A 21,091-nucleotide genomic window follows, 5' to 3' on the forward strand; every position below is an offset into this window, starting at 1 on the left:
TTATACGTGATCGAGTAAAGAAAACCCTAGATTAGGTTATAACCAAAGCCAGGGAGAAAGTAAATTTTGACAAAGTTTACAGATAGAACTTTATGGCTTAGTTTATACATGATCTAGTAAAGGACACCCTAGGTTAGGTAATAACCAAAACCAGGGAGGATGTAAAGTTTAACTGTTTATAGATGGAACAGATGGAAGTTTATGGCTTAGTTTATACATGATCGAGTAAAGGACACCCTAGATTAGGTTACAACCAAAACCAGGGAGGATGTAATATTTGGAAACAGTTTATAGATGGAACAGATGGAAGTTTATGGCTTAGTTTATCCAGGATCGAGTAAAGGAAACCCTAGATTAGGTTATAACCAAAGCCAGGGAGAAAGTAAATTTTGACAAAGTTTACAGATAGAACTTTATGGCTTAGTTTATACATGATCTAGTAAAGGACACCCTAGGTTAGGTAATAACCAAAACCAGGGAGGATGTAAAGTTTAACTGTTTATAGATGGAACAGATGGAAGTTTATGGCTTAGTTTATACATGATCGAGTAAAGGACACCCTAGATTAGGTTATAACCAAAACCAGGGAGGATGTAATATTTGGAAACAGTTTATAGATGGAACAGATGGAAGTTTATGGCTTAGTTTATACATGATCGAGTAAAGGAAACCCTAGATTAGGTTATGGTCCAAGGAAGGTAGAAAACATGGAGTGTAGGGACAGTTAATGATGGTCCTCAAAAATACAGAAATGTGAGGGTGTGCATAACGAAAACTCAAAAAGCCATGTACGTAATGCTGTACCCAAGCTAACTAGGCAGGGCTTTTGATCTTGTAAACACTTGAGTCACTGATGTTACAGAGCTAATGCCACACAAGGCAGTCTCCTTGTCATAATTAATATTTACATAAACATCATATTAAGAGTGATGTTGAACTAATGACACTGGAATTGTTTAGAATACGATCTCCACAACACCACCTTATCTATTTCGAAGCACTTCGAAATTAGTTATGGCCGTTCTTTGAAAGTTAACTTTTTGCGAAGTCGCATTGAAACTTGCACTGAATGTTGCTATGAATGGTGTGTCCCCTGCGATTTTAAAATTAGACATGATATTGAAGTTAAACACAGACTGAAGATCTTGTATTCATGATTATTTATAGGCATTTGGTGATTCCTATACATGAAATAAAGAGGTGAAATTATACTTTACTTGTTAAGCAAGCCTGCATATTTAGAGATGTTAATTGTACATATTACTAAATTTATTTAGGTAAATGATTAGATTTTATTTACATCTTTCGCCTAAGTTACGATTGATGCATCTTATTTGTCACAAATAGCACCTAATTATTTGCATTAGACCTTTTCAATACCCACGCACAAGTTACGACCTATGTGAGAACTCTCTCGTACCCAAGTATGGCCAATGTATGCTTTTTTTATTTGCATTTTCTTCTGTTTAAGTAATTCTTCACACTTTGCTTTGTTGTTACTTATTTTGCATCATCAGGAAGACGTCAAAGGGCAGAACTCCGTACTCCTTCTACAAAAAAAACCCTTGTAACAAGGGTTAAAGGCCTCTGTTAGTAACAGTACATCGTATTGTAGTAATTCAAGTAATTCATTGCGATTCATGTTGGCAGCTTGGATATCTGAATGTGATGGTCCGAAGTAAATGCGATTTTGTTTTAGAGAATATGTAATGTAGATCTGAATGTGCGCATAATGTCGAGAATATACAGCCTACCTTATTCGTCCAAAAACAATGTTTACATTGCGATGCCATGTAATATTGTGAATGTAATGTAATAGAGATTATTATTATCACAAAGAGCGATAGCAACGCACATAGGCGAATCACTCACTTTACTAAATATTATTGTTTAAGCAAAATTCGCATTTTAGTACTGTGGGGCTGGTAAATAATTAGTAAAACTGTTGTCATTAGAGGTTTTCGAAAAGTTATAAACTATTAGATTCCACCGCCACCACAGCTCCTTCTCATTGTTATTAATTAATATTAATGTACAATATGGAGCTGAATGTTTGTACCAGGATTGAGTGCACAAACATTCGCCTTCAATAAACACTGTTTTTGACTGATTGATAAACCATTTTGGTCGGTAACTGTGGATTGTATGTGGCCTTCAATTAGCAGAAGGAAATCAACACACGAGAATTGAATATTTAATATAAGGTCAGTAACACTAGATGAGAAATAACTAATTTTGAAACACAAAAGTTGAAAATATCGATATTTATTGTCTGCTAATATTTCTATTTCTTAAATTTTAAAGTTCCATTTTGGTGGTGGTGGAGGGGGTAGAGGGGTGTTACACGTTTTATATAACCTTAATCCTGTCCTGTTTATACAAGCTATATCAAATATGATGTAGACACTACTAGATTTATTTATTGATTCGGTTTTTTAGCAGCCGTAAAATGTTTATTGCACAAAAAGTATTGCCCACAAATATCAAATCAAATCAGATTTTTATTCACGGGACAATTATACAACTCATGGCAAAAGCCAACTTTTTACTTTTTACTCGCTAAAATCTTTGTCATACACCCCATAATAGATCGCATTCAAACAAAATTTGAAAATTTACATACACCCATTCATTCGCCAATGTTTCCCACTTCAGTGTTCAGTCGGTCTTTTTAGTTGGTGGTGTCCCAATCATATGCTAAAAAGAGTCTACATTATACAATACAATTTTTGTGATACTAAAAAGCATTTCAAACGTGTTTTAGCACTTGAGCGTTGGAGCGTTTTTTATTGAATTTGGTAATTTGTTGACCTGCCTGTGAAGGCAAGCGTTCATAAACCACCGTTTGGTGTCTACCAGTTCGGTAGTTATCTCTGCCTCTAGTCTCATACGCATGTATGTCTCGGCCATTCGTCATGGCACATTTAGACATAAAAACAGAGTTGTTTCCAAGATGTAGAGACTGGTTAGCGTCAACAGTTCAAATTTTTGAAGGCTTCCTTGCACGACTCTAAATTTCAACTGAGCGATAATGCGAATCGCTTGTTTTTGCAGCTTGAACACTGTCTGATTATTTGCACATGCTACCCACAACACCAACCCGTAAGTGGGGTGGGGGTAAATCAAGCCATAATAAGCCATCAACAGAACCTGACTAGGGCGTATTTGGCTAGAGACCTCAAAACACAAATGCCTGTGGCCAATTTGGAGCCATTTAGCCAATTAGAATATCTACAAATAACAGCTATATGGTGGGATAGGGTTGATTTAACGGAATGTCGGGTTAGCTCCTGGAATCTAGAGTCCACGTCCGTCTGCAGGGCCGGAATACTACTCAGTACTTGCCATGACTTCAGTACTCATGCTCAGTGTTAAGACAAGAAACACCGGTCTGGACATGCAATCCATACGAACAGGCGCCTTCCGCAGTAAATTAACAAAACCTGCTAAATTAAATCTGTGTTAAAAAATTAAACACTTCGAATTGTGGTGAACAGTTACACGACTTTCTCGAACCGTACAGTAAAGAATAAACTGTATACTAATTTAACTTATTTTCCATACAAATTTTGTATTAATCGAATCACAGGTTTCCGAGTTATAAATTTTCACCAGTTGAACTTTTTGGTTGAGATTTTAAGTTACAGTCGGGTTGAAAGCGCCAAAAACGTGTACCTTTTTTCTGTCTAACCGACGTAAAGATTGGAAGTTATTATTTATAAATTATTTGCTTAATGTGTATAGACGCAGCCCCATTAGTTAGTTTGTGGTTAACGTTCAAACTCGGCTATCTATCCTACTTTTGATCAGAGGGTAGCTGAACATCTCAGGTGTTAATCTAGGGTGCTAATCTATAAAATTGGAGGTAAATGGAGTGCCCAGCGATAGGATTCTCGGATCCCTGTGCAATTAAAAAGTCCAGACCCCAATATTCAGGCAACCAACCTACTTAGCTTGACTCTTCCCTACAATGCAACAAAACGAAATTAGCTATATGTTAGTTAACATTGCAAGCAATATTTAAATCCCAAACTTACTAACTGTTACCTTACTTACCTTGTTGTTACTTAACTGATTTACTTTCCTTCCGAATAAATATGCCAAAGCCATGATAATATATGTATCCGGGCCCTCTATGAGTCCGGGCCTCTATGCATTTGCCCCCCCCCCCCCACCTGTCCACCCATGTCGTCGGCCCTGGTAAATGGTTTGGAGTACTAACTGAACAACTTAACTCCCTGGACGACTCTAACAGTAGAGCGACAATTAGTAGAGTATATTCAAATTTCCAAATGTTTGTCGTTGCCAAATGGTTTCTAGTCGAAGACAGTAAGTAATATTTAATCTGAAAAATTGGAAATATGGCGAAAATATTATTATGTTTTTTATTTAATTTCAAATGGATATATACTTCTCGACTATGCAAACCTATGTGGACATGAGAATTTCACTTACCTAAATAATTCAAACGACCTCTGAGAGCTATGAGGAAATGTGCAGAGTCAATACTGCCGACTTGCCTAGAAGTTTTAGTTAGTAATACGCTTGAACCAATTTTATATTTGGCGAGTTCAACATAAAAGAATTTTTCCAAGGACGTAAACAATCAATTCAGTTATAAAACAACCTCGAGAATTTCTTTATCACTTTTAGAATGAGAAAAAGACACAAGATGAAAATTGTTATTATATAGGACATTTACGGAAACTCTTTCTTGTGCTGTTTTTTCCGTTTTCAAATAACTTTGCTCTATTCGCACTGATCTTCGTGTATTCTGTATGCATGTAAAACAAGCAATATATGAGAGGATTGTACAATGAAAGTGAAAGGCCAGGGGTTGTGTAGGCAGTGGTAACATTCGCGTATGAACTGACTGAACTTTTGAGGTAACGTTCTGAAACGATTTTCTTTTATGCGATAAGATTTTAAGCCAGCCAAAGGCAACACGCTAAAAGCCTTTCTCTGTAAGAAACCCTGTCGTGCTATCCGATTTTGCCTCTTAGGGACTGTGTATTGATTGGCAGACAGCTGAAAGAGCTACTACGGCGCAGCTATGATGTTTTCCATTGACGTTCGCAAACACTGTTGTTTTGTGCTAGAACTGTGCCAGAAGAGATACAGAGATACAACTGGAGCGGATCTTTCCATACAATTATACAATTAGCATTATTTTGTAACTAGACAAAAATGCTCGTTTTAGAATTTTTTCAAGAATATTAAATTAAAGTCTGCATTCTTGATAGGAGAAAACGTACAATAACAACTTCATTAACTTATTTGAGTGTTAAATACTCACCTTCTTGTAAAACAGTGTATATTAAATATACACCAGGGGCGTATATAAGGGGGCCCCAAGCACCCCCCCGCAATTTTGAAAGACAAAAATTGAAATTGCACCTTGTTTTTTTAGTAGCCTGAACACACACCTGAGGTCTCAAAGCTCAACAATTTCCCGGGGAAAAATTCCCAAGCTCCTATTTATGGGGGGTATTTTATACTTCCTATACACCCCAGTGTGACAGCCCCCCCCCCGAAATAGTTTTCAATATACGCCACTGAAATATCGAGGGTAAAAGGATATAACTGGAGTGGATTTTTCCATTCAATTAGCATTATTTTGTAACTAGACAGAAGTGCTAGACTTTTTTTAAGAATATTCAATTAGTAAAAGTCTGCATTCTTGATAGGAGAAAACGTACAACAGCTTCTTTATACAGTAATTTAGTGTTAAATACACACCTTTTCTTTTAAAACAATTTATATTATTGTACTGGTGATATACACCAGGGGCGCATATAAGGGGGGCTCCGGGGCCCCCAAGCGCCCCACAAATTTTGAAAGTGAACAATTGAAATTGTACCTTGTTTTTTTAGTAGCTACAACACATTTATGAGGTCCCAAAGCTCAAAAATTTCCCGGGGGAAAATTCCCGAGCCCCTTATTTGTGGGTGGTATTTTATACTTCCTGAACACCCCAGTGTGACAGCCCCCCCCCCCCGAAATGGTTTTCAATATATGCCACTGAAATATTCAGGGTAAAAGGATATAACTGGAGTGGATATTTTCATACAATTAGTATTATTTTGAACTAGACAGAAGTGCTAGACTTCTTTTAAGAATATTCAATTTGTAAAAGTCTCCATTCTTGATAGTAAAAAACGTACAACAGCTTCTTCATACAGTAATTTAGTGCTAAATACACACATTTTTCTTTTAAAACAATTTATATTATTGTACTAGTGATATACACCAGGGGCGCATATAAGGGGGGGCTCCGGAGCCCCCAAGTGCCCCCCAAATTTTGAAAGTGAACAATTGAAATTGTACCTTGTTTTTTTAGTAGCTACAACACATTTATGAGGTCAAAAAGCCCAGCAATTTCCTGGGGAAAATTCCTGAGCCCCTATTTATGGGTGGTATTTTATACTTCCTCAACACCCCAGTGTGACAGCCCCCCCCCCCGAAATGGTTTTCAGTATACGCCACTGAAATATCCAGGGTAAAAGGATATAACTGGAGTGGATCTTTCCATGCAATTAGCATTATTTTGAACTAGACAGAAGTGCTAGACTTCTTTTAAGAATATTCAATTAGATCTTGATAGGTGAAAACGTACAACGGCTTCTTTATACAGTAATTTAGTGTTAAATACACACCTTTATCTTTTAAAACAATTTATGTTATTGTACTGGTGATATACACCAGGGGCGCATATAAGGGGGGGGGGCTCCGGGCCCCCTAGCGCCCCCAAATTTTGAAAGTGAAAAATTGAAATTGCTCCTGGTTTTTTTTTAGTAGCTAGAACACATATCTGAGGTCTAAAAGCTCAAAAACTTCCAGGGGGAAAATTCCCGAGCCCTTATTTGTGGGGGTATTTTATACTTCCTGAACACCCCAGTGTGACAGCCCCCCCAAATGGTTTTCAATATATGCCACTGAAATATTCAGAGTAAAAGGATATAACTGGAGTGGATATTTTCATACAATTAGCATTATTTTGAACTAGACAGAAGTGCTAGACTTCTTTTAAGAATATTCAATTAGTAAAAGTCTGCATTCTTGATAGGTGAAAACGTACAACAGCTTCTTCATACAGTAATTTAGTGCTAAATACACACATTTTTCTTTTAAAACAATTTATATTATTGTACTGGTGATATACACCAGGGGCGCATATAAGGGGGGGCTCCGGGTCCCCAAGCGCCCCCAAATTTTGAAAGTGAACAATTGAAATTGTACCTTGTTTTTTTAGTAGCTACAACTCATTTATGAGGTCCCAAAGCTCAACAATTTCCCGGGGGAAAATTCCCGAGCCCCTATTTATGGGGGGTATTTTTTACTTCCTAAACACCCCAGTGTGACAGCCCCCCCCCCGAAATAATTTTCAATATACGCCACTGAAATATCGAGGGTAAAAGGATATAACTGGAGTGGATTTTTCCATTCAATTAGCATTATTTTGTAACTAGGCAGAAGTCCTAGAATTTTTTTAAGAATATTAAATTAGTAAAAGTCTGCATTCTTGATAGGAGAAAACGTACAACAGCTTCTTCATACAGTAATTTAGCGCTAAATACACACATTTTTCTTTTAAAACAATTTATATTATTGTACTGGTGATATACACCAGGGGCGTATATAAGGGGGGCTCCGGGGCCCCCAAGCGACCACAAAATTTTGACAGACAAACATTGAACTTTTTACCTTGTTTTTTTAGTAGCTACAACTCATTTATGAGGTCCCAAAGCTCAACAATTTCCCGGGGGAAACTTCCCGAGCCCCTATTTATGGGGGGTATTTTTTACTTCCTAAACACCCCAGTGTGACAGCCCCCCGAAATGGTTTTCAATATACGCCACTGAAATATCCAGGGTAAAAGTACAGATACTGGGACAGCTTTTAGCTGACTGTGACATAGCGGGGGGGGGGGGCTGTTCATTAAGCTCAACAGCCGAGGTTTTGTTCCAGCTCATTGTAAATCTCCAACGGCAGTTTTGTCTAGCAGAAAAACATGCTTGCCTTGTCTATAAAATATTTAAATAGGAAATGTAAAGTTTCTTTATTTTGGATCAGGGAGTGAAGTTAATTGTAGGTTAGGGCTCGAAGCTCGGGTAAAAGTATCGCCTCCCCGCCCCGCGATAAATAAAGTGTACAGTGTCGTACTTTACTTGAATTAATACGTAATTTGGTACTTAGTTGAATGGAATTTCAGTCTCAATAATAGTCCAGGTTACGTTATTATCTACGATTTAATGTTTTGTAAAAAGTAAAAGTAAACATACCCAATATACATTTTTGGGTGTGCAACTTGTGGGGAGATTGTTTATTTATTAGACTAAATAAACATCAAAGTTAGATAATGTGCTTCTAAGCATTAGAAATCCAAACTAAGACCAGGCTCACGTAAATTGTTGTAGCATAGTTATTCTCAATATACAAATACCTATGTTTATTGTATTATTACTTATATTTCTCTGTTTCCTATCAAATTTTTGTGTGTCATTTTCTTTTACTTTTTAATTGTCTTTTAGAACGTGTATATTTTATAAACACTATGTTTGTGCAGTAATAAAGAAGAAATTTTTTTTTAAATTGAACTCCCCCATTTAGAGATTTAAATTGTAAATAGTATTATTTTTATTATATTTTATATTGATTAATGATTAGATTTTATTTACAACTTTTGGTTAAGTTAAGATTGTGTCATTTTATCCAATTCCTACAATTTTATTGCAGTGTATTTGTCACAAATTGCACGTTATTATTTGTCTAGACCTTTCACGTTCATGGACTAACTTTCCATGCCAAAGTATGGTCAGTGTATAAATTGCATGTGATGAGATTAATCAATTTAATTTGGTTTGATTTGACAAATAGAATTGTAATAGACAAATCAATATTTTTGTTTATTACAATAGATGAAATATTGTATTATTTAGGAATTACCAAACTACCAAATATCAACACAGCATGTCATTACAGAACAGGAAATACAATTAACCTTAAAATAAATGTGCAGTCTGTTCTTTGCTTAAGTTCCTTCATTATATCAACCCGATCTCAACGTCCAATGTTTCAACATTTGGATGGTAGGAAGTCAAAGTTAATTATTAGAAAATAACGTATTAAACTTCACGATTGTCATTGATCATGTGTTTATTTTAGGTAAAGGGCCTTACCAGCTCAATTACAATGAGAAGACCTCGTGAGTATGGATAAAAAAGGTAAAAATATCTTCTATTACGTATTATAAGATTATATTACCTTTGATTGCAATAGCTACACAGAAGATAACCCATTCATACAGTTGTGGTATGCTGAGGTCCGGGCATTATTTCAGTTAGTTCTGTGGTCTTCCGCTAGGGTTGCACCACGTAACTGATTGTTGCCGTTCAAATTACTACTTGACCTCTCACTTCACAGATGGCAGTCCGATCGCTTACTTTGGCCGTTCCTCAGTTTATTTCACTCCATTATTTGTGTAACTAATACAATCAAAATGATAGCCTATTACATTCTTAATCGATATGAGAGAGAGAGGGAGGAATTTTAAGATTACGCCAGTAATGAAATCAATAATGTTAATGTTTAATTTATTCTTGGGATATTTTTGTCATTATATATGATAAATGTGAATGTTACGTTTGTTTTGTACTTTTTGTGTGTATATAGCAGAAAATAATTATGTATATGTCAATTCATGCATGTATGTGGGCGCGCGCGCGCGCGCACACACACACACACACACACACACACACACACACACACATGATCGTTATGTCAGTAGCATAATTTGTTTTACACTTTCAACCTTATTGTCGATGTGCTTGATGCCTAATAAAAACTTAATGTATATTTCCTTAGTGTAACATTGTGGGAAGGCCGTAATACATTAAAAACACAATAATATTTTCAGTGTCATCATTTAAATTTCCGATTGTGTCATCATTTCCCCACAGATTAATATCTAATGATACTTAAAAACTGTGATGAACTTGCTGTAATGGTTTTTTAAACTTAAAAGTATTTAGTAGTTAAATTTTATGTGTATGTAGCGTTATATATTGTACGAGTACACCACTAAGTACACAGTTTCAGATGACTATCTGCTTCATTGATACTGATTGTAAGTGAAGTACTAAAATTGAAGTAGTCCTAAACAGTAGAGGAAAGATTCTTATATTTTTAATCAATTTAATACCTGATTTTCTTATTCCTGAGCGCTTAATGTTATTCAAGTTGTGTAAGAAAATACTTTAAAATTGGAACTATAATACTAATTTGGCTTTTCAAAATTCAAATTATGTTTTTTGTTTAACGTTTTTTTACTGATAAAGGATGATTTGAAATGGTAACAGTAATTCAGACATCTACTACAGTTTTTGTTACAAAATGTATAACACAAGGTTTCAAGGATTGGAATCCATCCTCTTCGTCAGATGTTAAATATTGTAAGGCATAAGATTAAAAAATACAAGTCACAACTGTGATTTAAAACGCATTGGTCAAACAAAAAGAAAGTGAATAAAAGAGAGGTAATAAAGCGTGTTTGAAATATCACCAAGATGAAAGATCGGCCATGGCAAACTTGTACTTAAAACTGGAACGTACAATTGTTAAAGAAAATTTAAAAAATCCTCCAGAGTTATGAAACGTTTTTTTTATATAGAAGAATACATTTTTTTTTTTTACTTAACCTGTGCCTTTCCAAAATGTATCCTTACTATTTTTGTTTTTGATCTAATTAAATATTTATTTTATTTTTCACATATGCATTAGACATACTTTCACAACTTTAAAAATTTAAAGTTTTACTTCCTTCAATTTTACTAATGTAACCAATATGTTTTTAGTTATGTAGGTCTGACGATGCTGTCATTGAAAGCTAAAGGGGTCACAAACAATTAATTATTGAAGTGATTGTGTTTAAAATACGTGAATAAGCAAGCACAAGTAATTAAAAATTAAATAAGGTATATGTTTAAATTTACGTCTCAAGATCTTTTACATCTGAAGAAGAGGGTAGATATCAAGCCTCGAAACGTAGTATTCTATTTTTGTACATATACCGATAGCGAAAGTTATGCACATTTAGATCCTTTTAAAGCGCATTTAATTACAATTTTTCTTTCTCCAGGACATACAAATATTACATCCTGAGTTTTTTTACCAGGATAAATGGAGACACCAAGAGAGTAGTTATTGAAGTCTTGAGGTGAAAATTGTATTAATAATAAATAAAGCCCGTTGTTGTACTTCTATTGGAATGTGAGGGACGCGCTAATATTGGAGCTTGAGTCAGTTTGTGGAACTGCTGGCCACTAAATCTTCCACACACCAGCTTCCTTCTTCAACCGTGATGCAGAGCGTTCCATTAAAATAGTGTTATGGTTTTAATGGCACTTTATATACGAGCGTCGTTCAATAAATCTTTAGAAAAAGTCACAAAAACTAATTATTTTTGGTAAATATATTTATTTTTGAACATAATTTCCTTTAAGATTACTCTTCTTTACACGTTTCTTTAACTACCGCCCTCTATTCAACATACAAAAGTTTGCCGCTTCAATTGATTATCAAAATAAAATCACAAGAAGGGCATAGCTGACACTCTGAGTGGAGTTTAGTAAGAGATAACGCAAACTGATAACCAACCTGTTTTTTGCTGCGAGTGTTTTATCTTGCTTTTACCTCACATTGGCATATTGTTTTCTGTCTTTTAAATTCTTTATAATGAGACTTAAAACTATTTATAAGGGCACTGTATAATATGTTATCAGATGTTTTGGAACAATCATAATAATGTGCAATCAGAAAATGTTGTACTCAATCTCAATTTTAAGGTCGATATTGTTTTTGAAATTTAACTGATTGAATCAACTGATGTAATAGAACAATATTTACTATGGTTAATTACCATACAAACAACAACAAACGCAATTTAAAGTTAATTTTAACATGTTTTAAAACACATTATTCATCTATTGTTAATTAATATTTTACTAAATTACTGAGTTTGGTCAGCACGTAAAAATTTATGGATTGGGCGTTCTGACAGTGATGTTTGTTTTAGCAGCGCCCATGGTTGACGCCCTCAACAATCGGAAACAAAACAATCGAGGTAAGTTCTATTGTACTATTCTATTTTTCAGTTGTTGTCTGAAATATCCTCTATCGTGTATATGATGCTTACTATAAATCGTATTTACAATGTCACTCTGTGACGCAAAAAGATGGTTGGCAAAAGGATCAGAAGATTACTTATAGACGTCCTGATTCTCAACGATCTTGTCTGGTTTTTGCCTGTCCAGGCGATAAACTAAGGATTTGGGAAGATTATTCTGGACTTAGTAAAACCAGTGTTGGGCAGCTTAGTAGCGATCTAGAGTTACAACGTAGCATCTCTAAATCGTCTTCGTTTGTTGGATTGTGTTGTAAATACTAAGTGGACCCTAGAATTGAACAGGGGGAGGCACTAACAAGGCAGCTTTTGACAGCTAGCCTACGATTTTGGAGTCTTAGTACTATTTAAGGCCTAAATCTTGCTTGGTCGTCTTTCGATCGGCCCGGTTGGATTTAAAAGCTGGCATCAAAAAGACTCCCGGATTTCCGGTGAGGAAGTCTTTAGAAGTACGGCGGGAGACAAGGACGTAGCCAACGGGGGAATTCAAGAGGTCCGGACTCCCCCCAAATTTTCACTTTTTGACTTTTTAGTCAACAATTATTATTATTGAAATAATTCAATATTACTGACATGTACTGCTGAAATATCGTTCTCAACAAAGAAACGGTTCAAGAACTTTTTAAGAAACAAAATAGGGTCTTACTGTGTCCATTACGGGAAAATATCAGTTGTTTGGACCCCTCTCCCAAATCTTTTCCTGGCTACGTTCTTGGCTTGGGATAGAACCCATTGTTCATCTTTGGGCTCGCATACCCCATTCCATCTTCCTTATCATACTATTCCATCTATGACTTAGAGGGGAATTCCAGGATTGATGGAATTTGCAGAAGTCGTACTTCGGAGACGTATTTATCAGATCCCTAATCCTTCTTAAAGGTCTAAATCCTCCAAGATCCCTAGGCCAAAAACCCCTTCAACATACCCTCTAGACTTTTTGAATCAAGCGTAAAACATCAATTTTAACTGAGCCATGAATTATTTTTAGAAACAGCATACCAACACATCAAGATAGTGCCGATATCGTAGTGTTGTTATTACAAAATTGTGTTTACATTTCATGACACCATGCATTCTTCTGAAGTAATCAAGGTTCAGTTTTCTCTATGTTGGGAATTAGCTTTTTCATCCTAAAATTCCACTTCCAGTCTATACTGGTATAATATGGAAACGATTTGACAATTTTCACTGTTCTTTAAGCTTGATTAAAATTGATTCTATTTCTATTTACGGTTTGGCACCTATCCTCAATGGAAAATGTTACCAGTGAGAAGTAAAGCTTTGAAGTAGTTCTGGGCGCTTGAAGAGTTTAGAGTGCGCTTTGCTCCAACGCTCAAGCTCTCGAAGGGATTACTAATTAATTGTGCTCTTCTTCTTCTTCTTCTTCTTCTTCTTCTTCAAGTACATGTAATTAAAGCTTACACCGTGCTCTAAAGGTTTGAATGATTTGGATAGTTTTTGGAATGAGATTTTGATTTATGGTAACTAATAAATGGTATTTTAAGAAAACAAAGTTTCCAGAACAAACGGTAATTTATCAACCTTGGAAATGTTCCAAACTGTTTACGTATTGGGACGGTTGAAGGTTGAAAGTAGGACACACTAACATAATTAGCATAATTTATTCACACAATGGAACACAAAGGTTTTCTGTGCAAGTCAAAACATCAGATTGGAGAATCATTGAATACAAAAGCAACTGAATTGAAGCAATACAATATCAACTGAACATGATTTAGATAGAACTGTAAACAATTCTTGTAAAACGTGACCCGTTATTTGTTCAAACTAATTGTCCTTCTGAAGATAATACTGGGATTAAAAACTAAATAATTTTAAATTCTTGATCACCAAGTACAATTTATTTTGTTTACACATATTTATAAACATGAGAAAAGTAAGCTTTACGTGACTTAGTAAGCAACACCAAACCAAATCCTCAGTCGGTTCAAGTCGCAAAGTACAATGAATGATGTTTATAGATCTCTATTGTAACTTTAGTAATGGACGCCAAGACACAGATAAGCACGCAAAGTTTTTTTTTAATATGTAAACCTATATGATATTTTATTGACGAATGCGAAAGTGGGAGTGGATGCGTTTTTGAAGGCGAAAGTGGTGACTCATTGAAAGAATCGACCTCCAGACCCCTTGTTTATAGCACGCACGTCGCTAAGCAACCCCCGCCACCCCACCCACCGACTCACGACCATATCGGTTTCCTACCCGCCTTGTTTTGGTTATGTTTTATCCGCAGAACATAACAGCCTCATTAGAACTTTATTGGAAATTCATTTTAAAACTTTTTGAAAACTATGAAACGAATAGCAAAGTAACGACAAGTTGCCTTTTATTAAGACCTATAATGGTCTAATCAGATCAATTATGTATATATTATTATTGCTTTTGTCCTTCGCGGTTGTGTTTTTTATTACCAGGGAGCGGGATTTCATTCCAAAACTACCAAAATAAGAAGTCCGTTATGATATAAAATGTTCAAATATAGTATGAGTATTAACTAACTTCTAAACCTTCTGGATCACATCACGTCGAAACAATGCTCACACAATTATTATATTCAATGGCATAATCAGAACGATCAATATGGCTTCTTTATCGCAGGCTGCCAGCTTTATGGCCATTTCAAGCTGTCTTCTTTGTTGCAGTGTATTTCTTTCTTATTGTTAAAGTCTGTCTTTAAAATAAAAATACAAAATCCCTATGACCGCATGCCCTTCCAAGGGGAAGTCTACGTGATATAGGAATGTGCCTTCATAATCCTAGAGAAGGAGATGAAGGGGACCACAATCAATATAATGTCAGGCAGCCAAGCAGCGCTAAAGCTCTAGGTTCTTGTACCTAAGTGGAAGACTGGACTGGAATGCATTAACACATTGAAAACGCTGGCAAGGGACAATAATCTAAACTTTACATGGGTCCTTATCATGTTGGTATAGAAGGGAATGGGACTGCTGACAAGCTGGCCAAAGCTGGAACTTCTCTCCAGTTTTTAGGCCCAACGCCATTTCTTGGTCTATCGAAAAGTCTATGATGGAAATCAGACATTGGGAAGATAATAACAAGGACAAGGTCTGGAAAAATATACCAGGCAACAGACTAACAAAACTGTTCATCTCTCAATAAAGAGGGCCTCTTGTGCCTATTGTGGTCTCAACTATCATCAACATAAGATAGGAAGGGCTGAGTGCAACATGTCGTCTCTGTGAGGAAGGGCCAGGGACGACAGCACACATTCTTTGCTCATGCGAAGCAACCTCTCGTAAAAGTTCAGCCAATTTGGTAAGGTTACCATGCTACCTAAAAATAAATGGCAAGTGTGAACCCTAAAAGTACTTTGCTCTTTTTCTAGAGTCTAAAACTCTTTTAGCAATATTAGCAAAGTTATATGACAACAGACGAAAATAGGTCGCAGTGGGGGGCGGCTAGCAATGCCTTACATCCCCCCTTTATAATAATACTAATGACAAATACTTGTATATCTATACTATACATGTCAGTTACATAAGACAATACTATTGATTCTCTTATGAATTTAGTTAAGTTCAAACACCAAGAAGCTTGATTTTTTTTATTAATTTTGTTCCAACAATGTGCAATAAAGCAATTCTTGCATTTCCATAACACAGTCTGCATGCTATATTATACAGACTACAACGAACTTAAATATGGTTTCAACTAGTGAAACGCAGGCTGTATGCTAAACTAGTCAGATTACTGCGAACCCAGACAGGGTTTTAACTGGTAAAAATAGCCAACATTAAATACTACACAGACTGTTGTGAAGCTAGAGAGGGATTCAACTGGTTAAACCAGGCTACATGAAATACTACACAAACTGTTGTGAAGCTAGAGAGGGTTTCAACTGGTAAAACCAAGCTATATTAAATATTACATCGTCTGTTGTGAAGCTGGAGAGGGTTTCAACTGGTAAAACCAGGTTACATGAAATACTACACAATCTGTTGTGTAGCTAGAAAGGGTGTCACCGGTAAAACACAGGGTGGTAAAATAAATTGAAATTGGTGAACCTGGGAAGGGTGGTTTCCTCTGATGACCTGACCCGTGGGGAAGTTAGTGATGGTGGTGAGGTGGGTGGCTGTCACCCTAACATGATTTGTAGGCGAGGGGAGCTCACCAGTGACATGGATCTAAACTCGGTTTTAATTGGGGGGGGGGGGGGTGAGACTGTTGCATTCGCATTGCTAGTGAACAAGGTATTAATTGACTCAAATGTGCAAGAGGGGGAATACGCTGGTTGTGTAAATTCGCCTTTGCAGATTTAAACGAAAAACCTAGAATTTGTTAATTAAATAGGCTATTTCTTATCCCCCAAAATTATCAGAATTACCTAAGAAGTTCTTGAAAGTTAAACGGGCCTGACGACTCAGCTTATACAAGAAAATTTGCAGAAGCAAGAATTTGGAACACTTTTATGAGCGCCAACTTTGGCGTTCAGTACATCCATTGACAGCTTGCATGCATACAGCTGGAATCAGTGGCGTATATTGAAAATTATTTCGAGGGAGGAAGGGGGTGCTGACAAAAGGGGGACCAAGAATCACCTCCACGAACATTTTGAACTTAAGACCTCAGAAATGTTTTCCAGCTTTAAAAATTACTAGGTGCAATTATAATGTTCATCATTCCAAATTTCGGGGAGAATGGGCCCCCTGAACCCCCCGCATGTACGCCCATGGCTGGGATAGTTAATGACCTCGAAGTAAGTGTCTACAAAAGGCCTGTATGTCAAGTACACACCTGCATGGTTGTAGTAAATGAGTATATGGCCGAGCAGTTTAAGACGTCGAACTTTGCATGCCAGTTAGGTATACCGCAGGTTCATATCCTGTCTGTGACCGTAACACATTTAATCTGTACCATCGATCTTGTACAGTATCGACCTTTTACAGTATCGATCGTGTACAGCATCGACCTTGTACAGTATCGATCGTTTTCTGTATCGATCGTTTACAGCATCGATCCTCTACAGCATCGACCTTGTACAGTACTGACCTTGTACAGTCTCGACCTTGTACAGTACCGACCTTGTACAGTCTCGACCTTGTGCAGTATTGACATTGCACAGTATCGACCTTTTACAGTATCGGAATTGTACAGTATCGATCTTGTACAGTATCGATTTTGTGTACTATAGGTCTTTTACAGTAACGATCTTGTAAGCGTCGACCTTGTACAGTATCGACATTGTACAAAATCGACCTTGTGCAGTATCGACCTATTACAGTATCGAAATTGTACAGTATCGATATTGTACAGTATAGATATTGTACAGATCGATCTTGTACAGTATCGATTTTGTGTACTATTGGTCTTTTACTGTATCGATCTTGTAAGCGTCGAACTTGTACATTATCGACCTTTCTCCTTGTTCTGTTAGATAAGATCCTCGCATAGGCTAGTGGCCCATGACGACGGGCAGAATAAGGTTTAAAAGGAGATCGGCCTCTCCTAGAAAAAAGAACATTAATACCCTCCAAAATCCAACTATGGAACTCCATTCCGGTTTTATGAACAGCAAGGTTACATTATACATTATATAAATTTATAGTGACTCCTTAAAGCTATTGCACAGGATTTACAAATAAATAGTTTAAATCGCTACTGGCACAGAGTCATTCTCTGTGGCACGGCCTGCACAACATTATTTCCAAAGAAAAATACTCAAAACCATAGGCGTATCTAGAGGGGGGTTGGGGTCTTGCCCCCCCATTGTTACTAATTTTCAAAGTATATTTTAACATGCCTTAAACTAAAAAATATACTCGTAATCCAAGAATGTATCATAGTTAAGTTCTGTTTAGATACTTTAACTATGACAGCTGACATATAGTAAAACACAAGACTCATGCTTTGTAATTTTTCGGAATGACGAGTCCGTCTGCGACCCGTATGGCTTGACAAATACTCGTATAATGTACAGACACTGTCGCTTCCACACTTCCCTCGACTCGGGTGAGACGGCACATGTAATGGCCATGAACGACTACCGGTCATCTCTTTGAAAGGCTAATTTGTAATAGTCTTAACATAGTTCTCATCGCTTTTGTCGTTGGTACTAGTCCTGTGTTAGTGACTTGTTATTCATGAATACCGATAGTGGTAGTACTTACACAAATAAAATAAAAGGACAAAACCACTAGTTTGCGGATTTTACTATTTAGAAATATTTTATTTCTTAAAAGTAATTAAATTTAACTCGCTGTTATCGGTACAAATGTTTCCAGTATTGTTTCAATCAAACTTGTGTAAGACATATAAAATTAGATGCTAAGCAAAACGTGTTTTATAGTTAATCTACCTAGAGAAATAAAACAGTGAACTTTCAACCCTTTCGTGGTGAACGTTTTATGTATCGGAAGTTATGGAATAAACGATTTAGTTTATTTTATAACATATTTTAATCAACTTTCACAAAAACAATAATTCCACGACCAACGTAAAAGCCGTGGTAATTTAAATAATATTTGACTTGAAATTCATATTTTTTAATGTTTTATTTTACACTAGAGCATGTTTTGTTTACACCAATTACGGAAATAATATGTAAATAAATAATTGCAACATAATATAGTTACAAAATAAAAGTTAAACTCATATTAAAATAAACTCGATAATTTCATGCAAACAGTAAACTTCCTTTCCGGTCAAATAGCGTCCTAGTATTAAGGGGTTGAATTTTAGTTGAAGTTGAAGTTTAAAAACAAAGTAAAGTACTAGATGTTTATAGATGTGTAACTTCAATTTCTGTATTGCTGGAGCTATGTTCTGGAATTTTAAACCAATTGTTATTCAAAACAAAATTAATGCAATGAAAAATAAATATAGATGGACGTGTTAAGATGCTATGTGACGGAAAATATTCTCTGAAATTCTCTCGCGGTCCGAGACACCAGACGACAAGCATGTCCACCCGAAAAAAAATTAATATCATAAAGAATACAGATTTTTATAAAAAATATCTCAGCTTAATTTAATCGGCCAGCAAGCACCTTAACGCAGAAACTGTAGAAACCGGAAACAATTTTGCTCATGCGATCTAGCGGTCACAGTTTGCGATATTGACGCAAAGACAGCCTTAATAATAATAATAATAAACTTTATTGTGAACAGACAATGCACACATTGTATCACAATCGTCCTACCTAACCTAATCATTCGTTCTGACAATAGACCATTCAAACATACATTATATCACTCACGCCTCTTTCACACAATTTACAGGTCCGGCAAATGTAGTTATTTTGATGGTCTTTGAGAATGTTTGGTTTTAATCATCCCACCGATCCATTATAAACTCACCAACTGAGTAAAATGCTTTCGAAATCAAAAGGGTTTTCAACTGAATTTTGAATTGATTTCCATTTTGTTGTTTGATGTGTTCAGGGAGACTATTGATCAATCTGACACCAACTTGGGATGGTAACGCGTTTTCTACACGACTCTCTAGTTTTTAAATTCAAAATTACCCTTACGGCTTTTTTCTGGAGCCTGAAGACTCGCTCCAGCTTGTGCTGTGCACAACTGCCCCAGAGTCTGATTCCATATCCCAAGTGGGGATAAATTAAGGTTATAACGTTAAGGTTCAGAAGAAAGCCTGAGAAGAAGCAAAGAACAGAGTTAACCATCTGGGGACCAAACATGTCGTAGAGTTGGGGGGACAGGGGTCTGAGCAGCCCTAGCTACGGCACTGCGTTACACGTCTTCCGACGGTTTTTAAAATGAAGAATTAAAAAACGAAAAAGGATGGCTACCTTCGAAATTCTGACCGCGGATAGCGGCGGTTATTTCTGGACTGGCGGCCCCCCAACCCGCCTGCACCCACGCTACTCCCAGATGTTCCTAGAAGAGGTTACTCACAGAACGGACAATGGGACATGTCTCTGGGTGGAATGGACCTACACCTCTTGACTCACCTATCACACACATGTGTCTTCCGCTGCTATTTAGGCAAAGCGATAAATTTTATTATAACGGCAAGGGACTGCTTCCTAGAACTACTAAGAGATTCGTTCGTTGATTTTTACGATTTAAATTGGAACACAATATTTTTCCGCGAGAAACAGCTGATAAAATCTGGCACTCAGGCACTACTTTTTTTAAACGCTTTCCCTCACGCTCGGTGACAATATAGTGGACTATTAGATCTGTCTGCAAGATAAGGCCAAAAATAAAAACCAAGCAATTAAAGTGTTAAGGGTGGGCGACTTTTTGTTATTACGTATTCGGCTATACAGTACACTTGATTATATAGACTGATATTTGATTTCAGTGGCATATAGAAAATTATTTCCGGGCGAGGGGGACGGGGGGGACTGATTCACTGGGTTTAGGAAGTATAAGATACTTTACTAAAGTCTGGCTCAGGAGTTTTTCCAATAGAAATTTTTAGTTTTAAGACCTCATAAATGTGTTCTAGCTTAAAACAAATTACTAGGTGCAATTTTAATCCATGTCTTTCAAATTTCGGGGGGGGGGGGGACTTGAGCATCCTAAGCCCCCATCTATATGTCAATGCTGAATTTCGAGTTGAACTTGAATATTATGCTGTCGAGAAAATCGTATAAAAAGTAATGACCTCTTCAGATCCGGCAGTACTGCTTGTAGCCCTATAAGAACAATATTAAGTCAGATGTCTAATTCTAAATGTACAATTAATATGCATCCAAACGCTTTTTACTCTTTTCAAATTTTTGTTTGAGTTATTCAAAAGTAAACACTATGTTATCGATTAAATACTAAAAAAAGTAAACTTTACAGTGAAAACTAAAAAGCGTTTGGATGCGTTTTGGTGTGATCTTCGTAATAAAACGCTACAGTGAAAAATAAGGGCTTAATACTGCATGAGGTTTAAGATTGTTCTTATAGTGA

General features: G+C 36.3%; 1 protein-coding gene across 2 annotated transcripts in view; it reads left to right on the top strand.

Moving 5' to 3' along the window:
* Positions 1-21,091, top strand: part of LOC124369951 — a 197,609-nt gene that overhangs the window by 1,797 nt on the left and 174,721 nt on the right. The window contains exons 2-3 of one of the 2 annotated variants that reach the window (XM_046828162.1): positions 9,166-9,224; positions 12,074-12,121. In XM_046828162.1, coding sequence (XP_046684118.1) covers positions 9,212-9,224; positions 12,074-12,121 — 61 coding nt within the window. In that variant the 5' untranslated portion in view covers positions 9,166-9,211. The remainder of the gene's footprint in view (positions 1-9,165; positions 9,225-12,073; positions 12,122-21,091) is intronic. The other variant, XM_046828163.1, reaches the window with a different exon arrangement.

This window comes from Homalodisca vitripennis, chromosome X (assembly GCF_021130785.1).
Source record: "Homalodisca vitripennis isolate AUS2020 chromosome X, UT_GWSS_2.1, whole genome shotgun sequence".
Lineage (NCBI taxonomy): Eukaryota > Metazoa > Arthropoda > Insecta > Hemiptera > Cicadellidae > Homalodisca > Homalodisca vitripennis.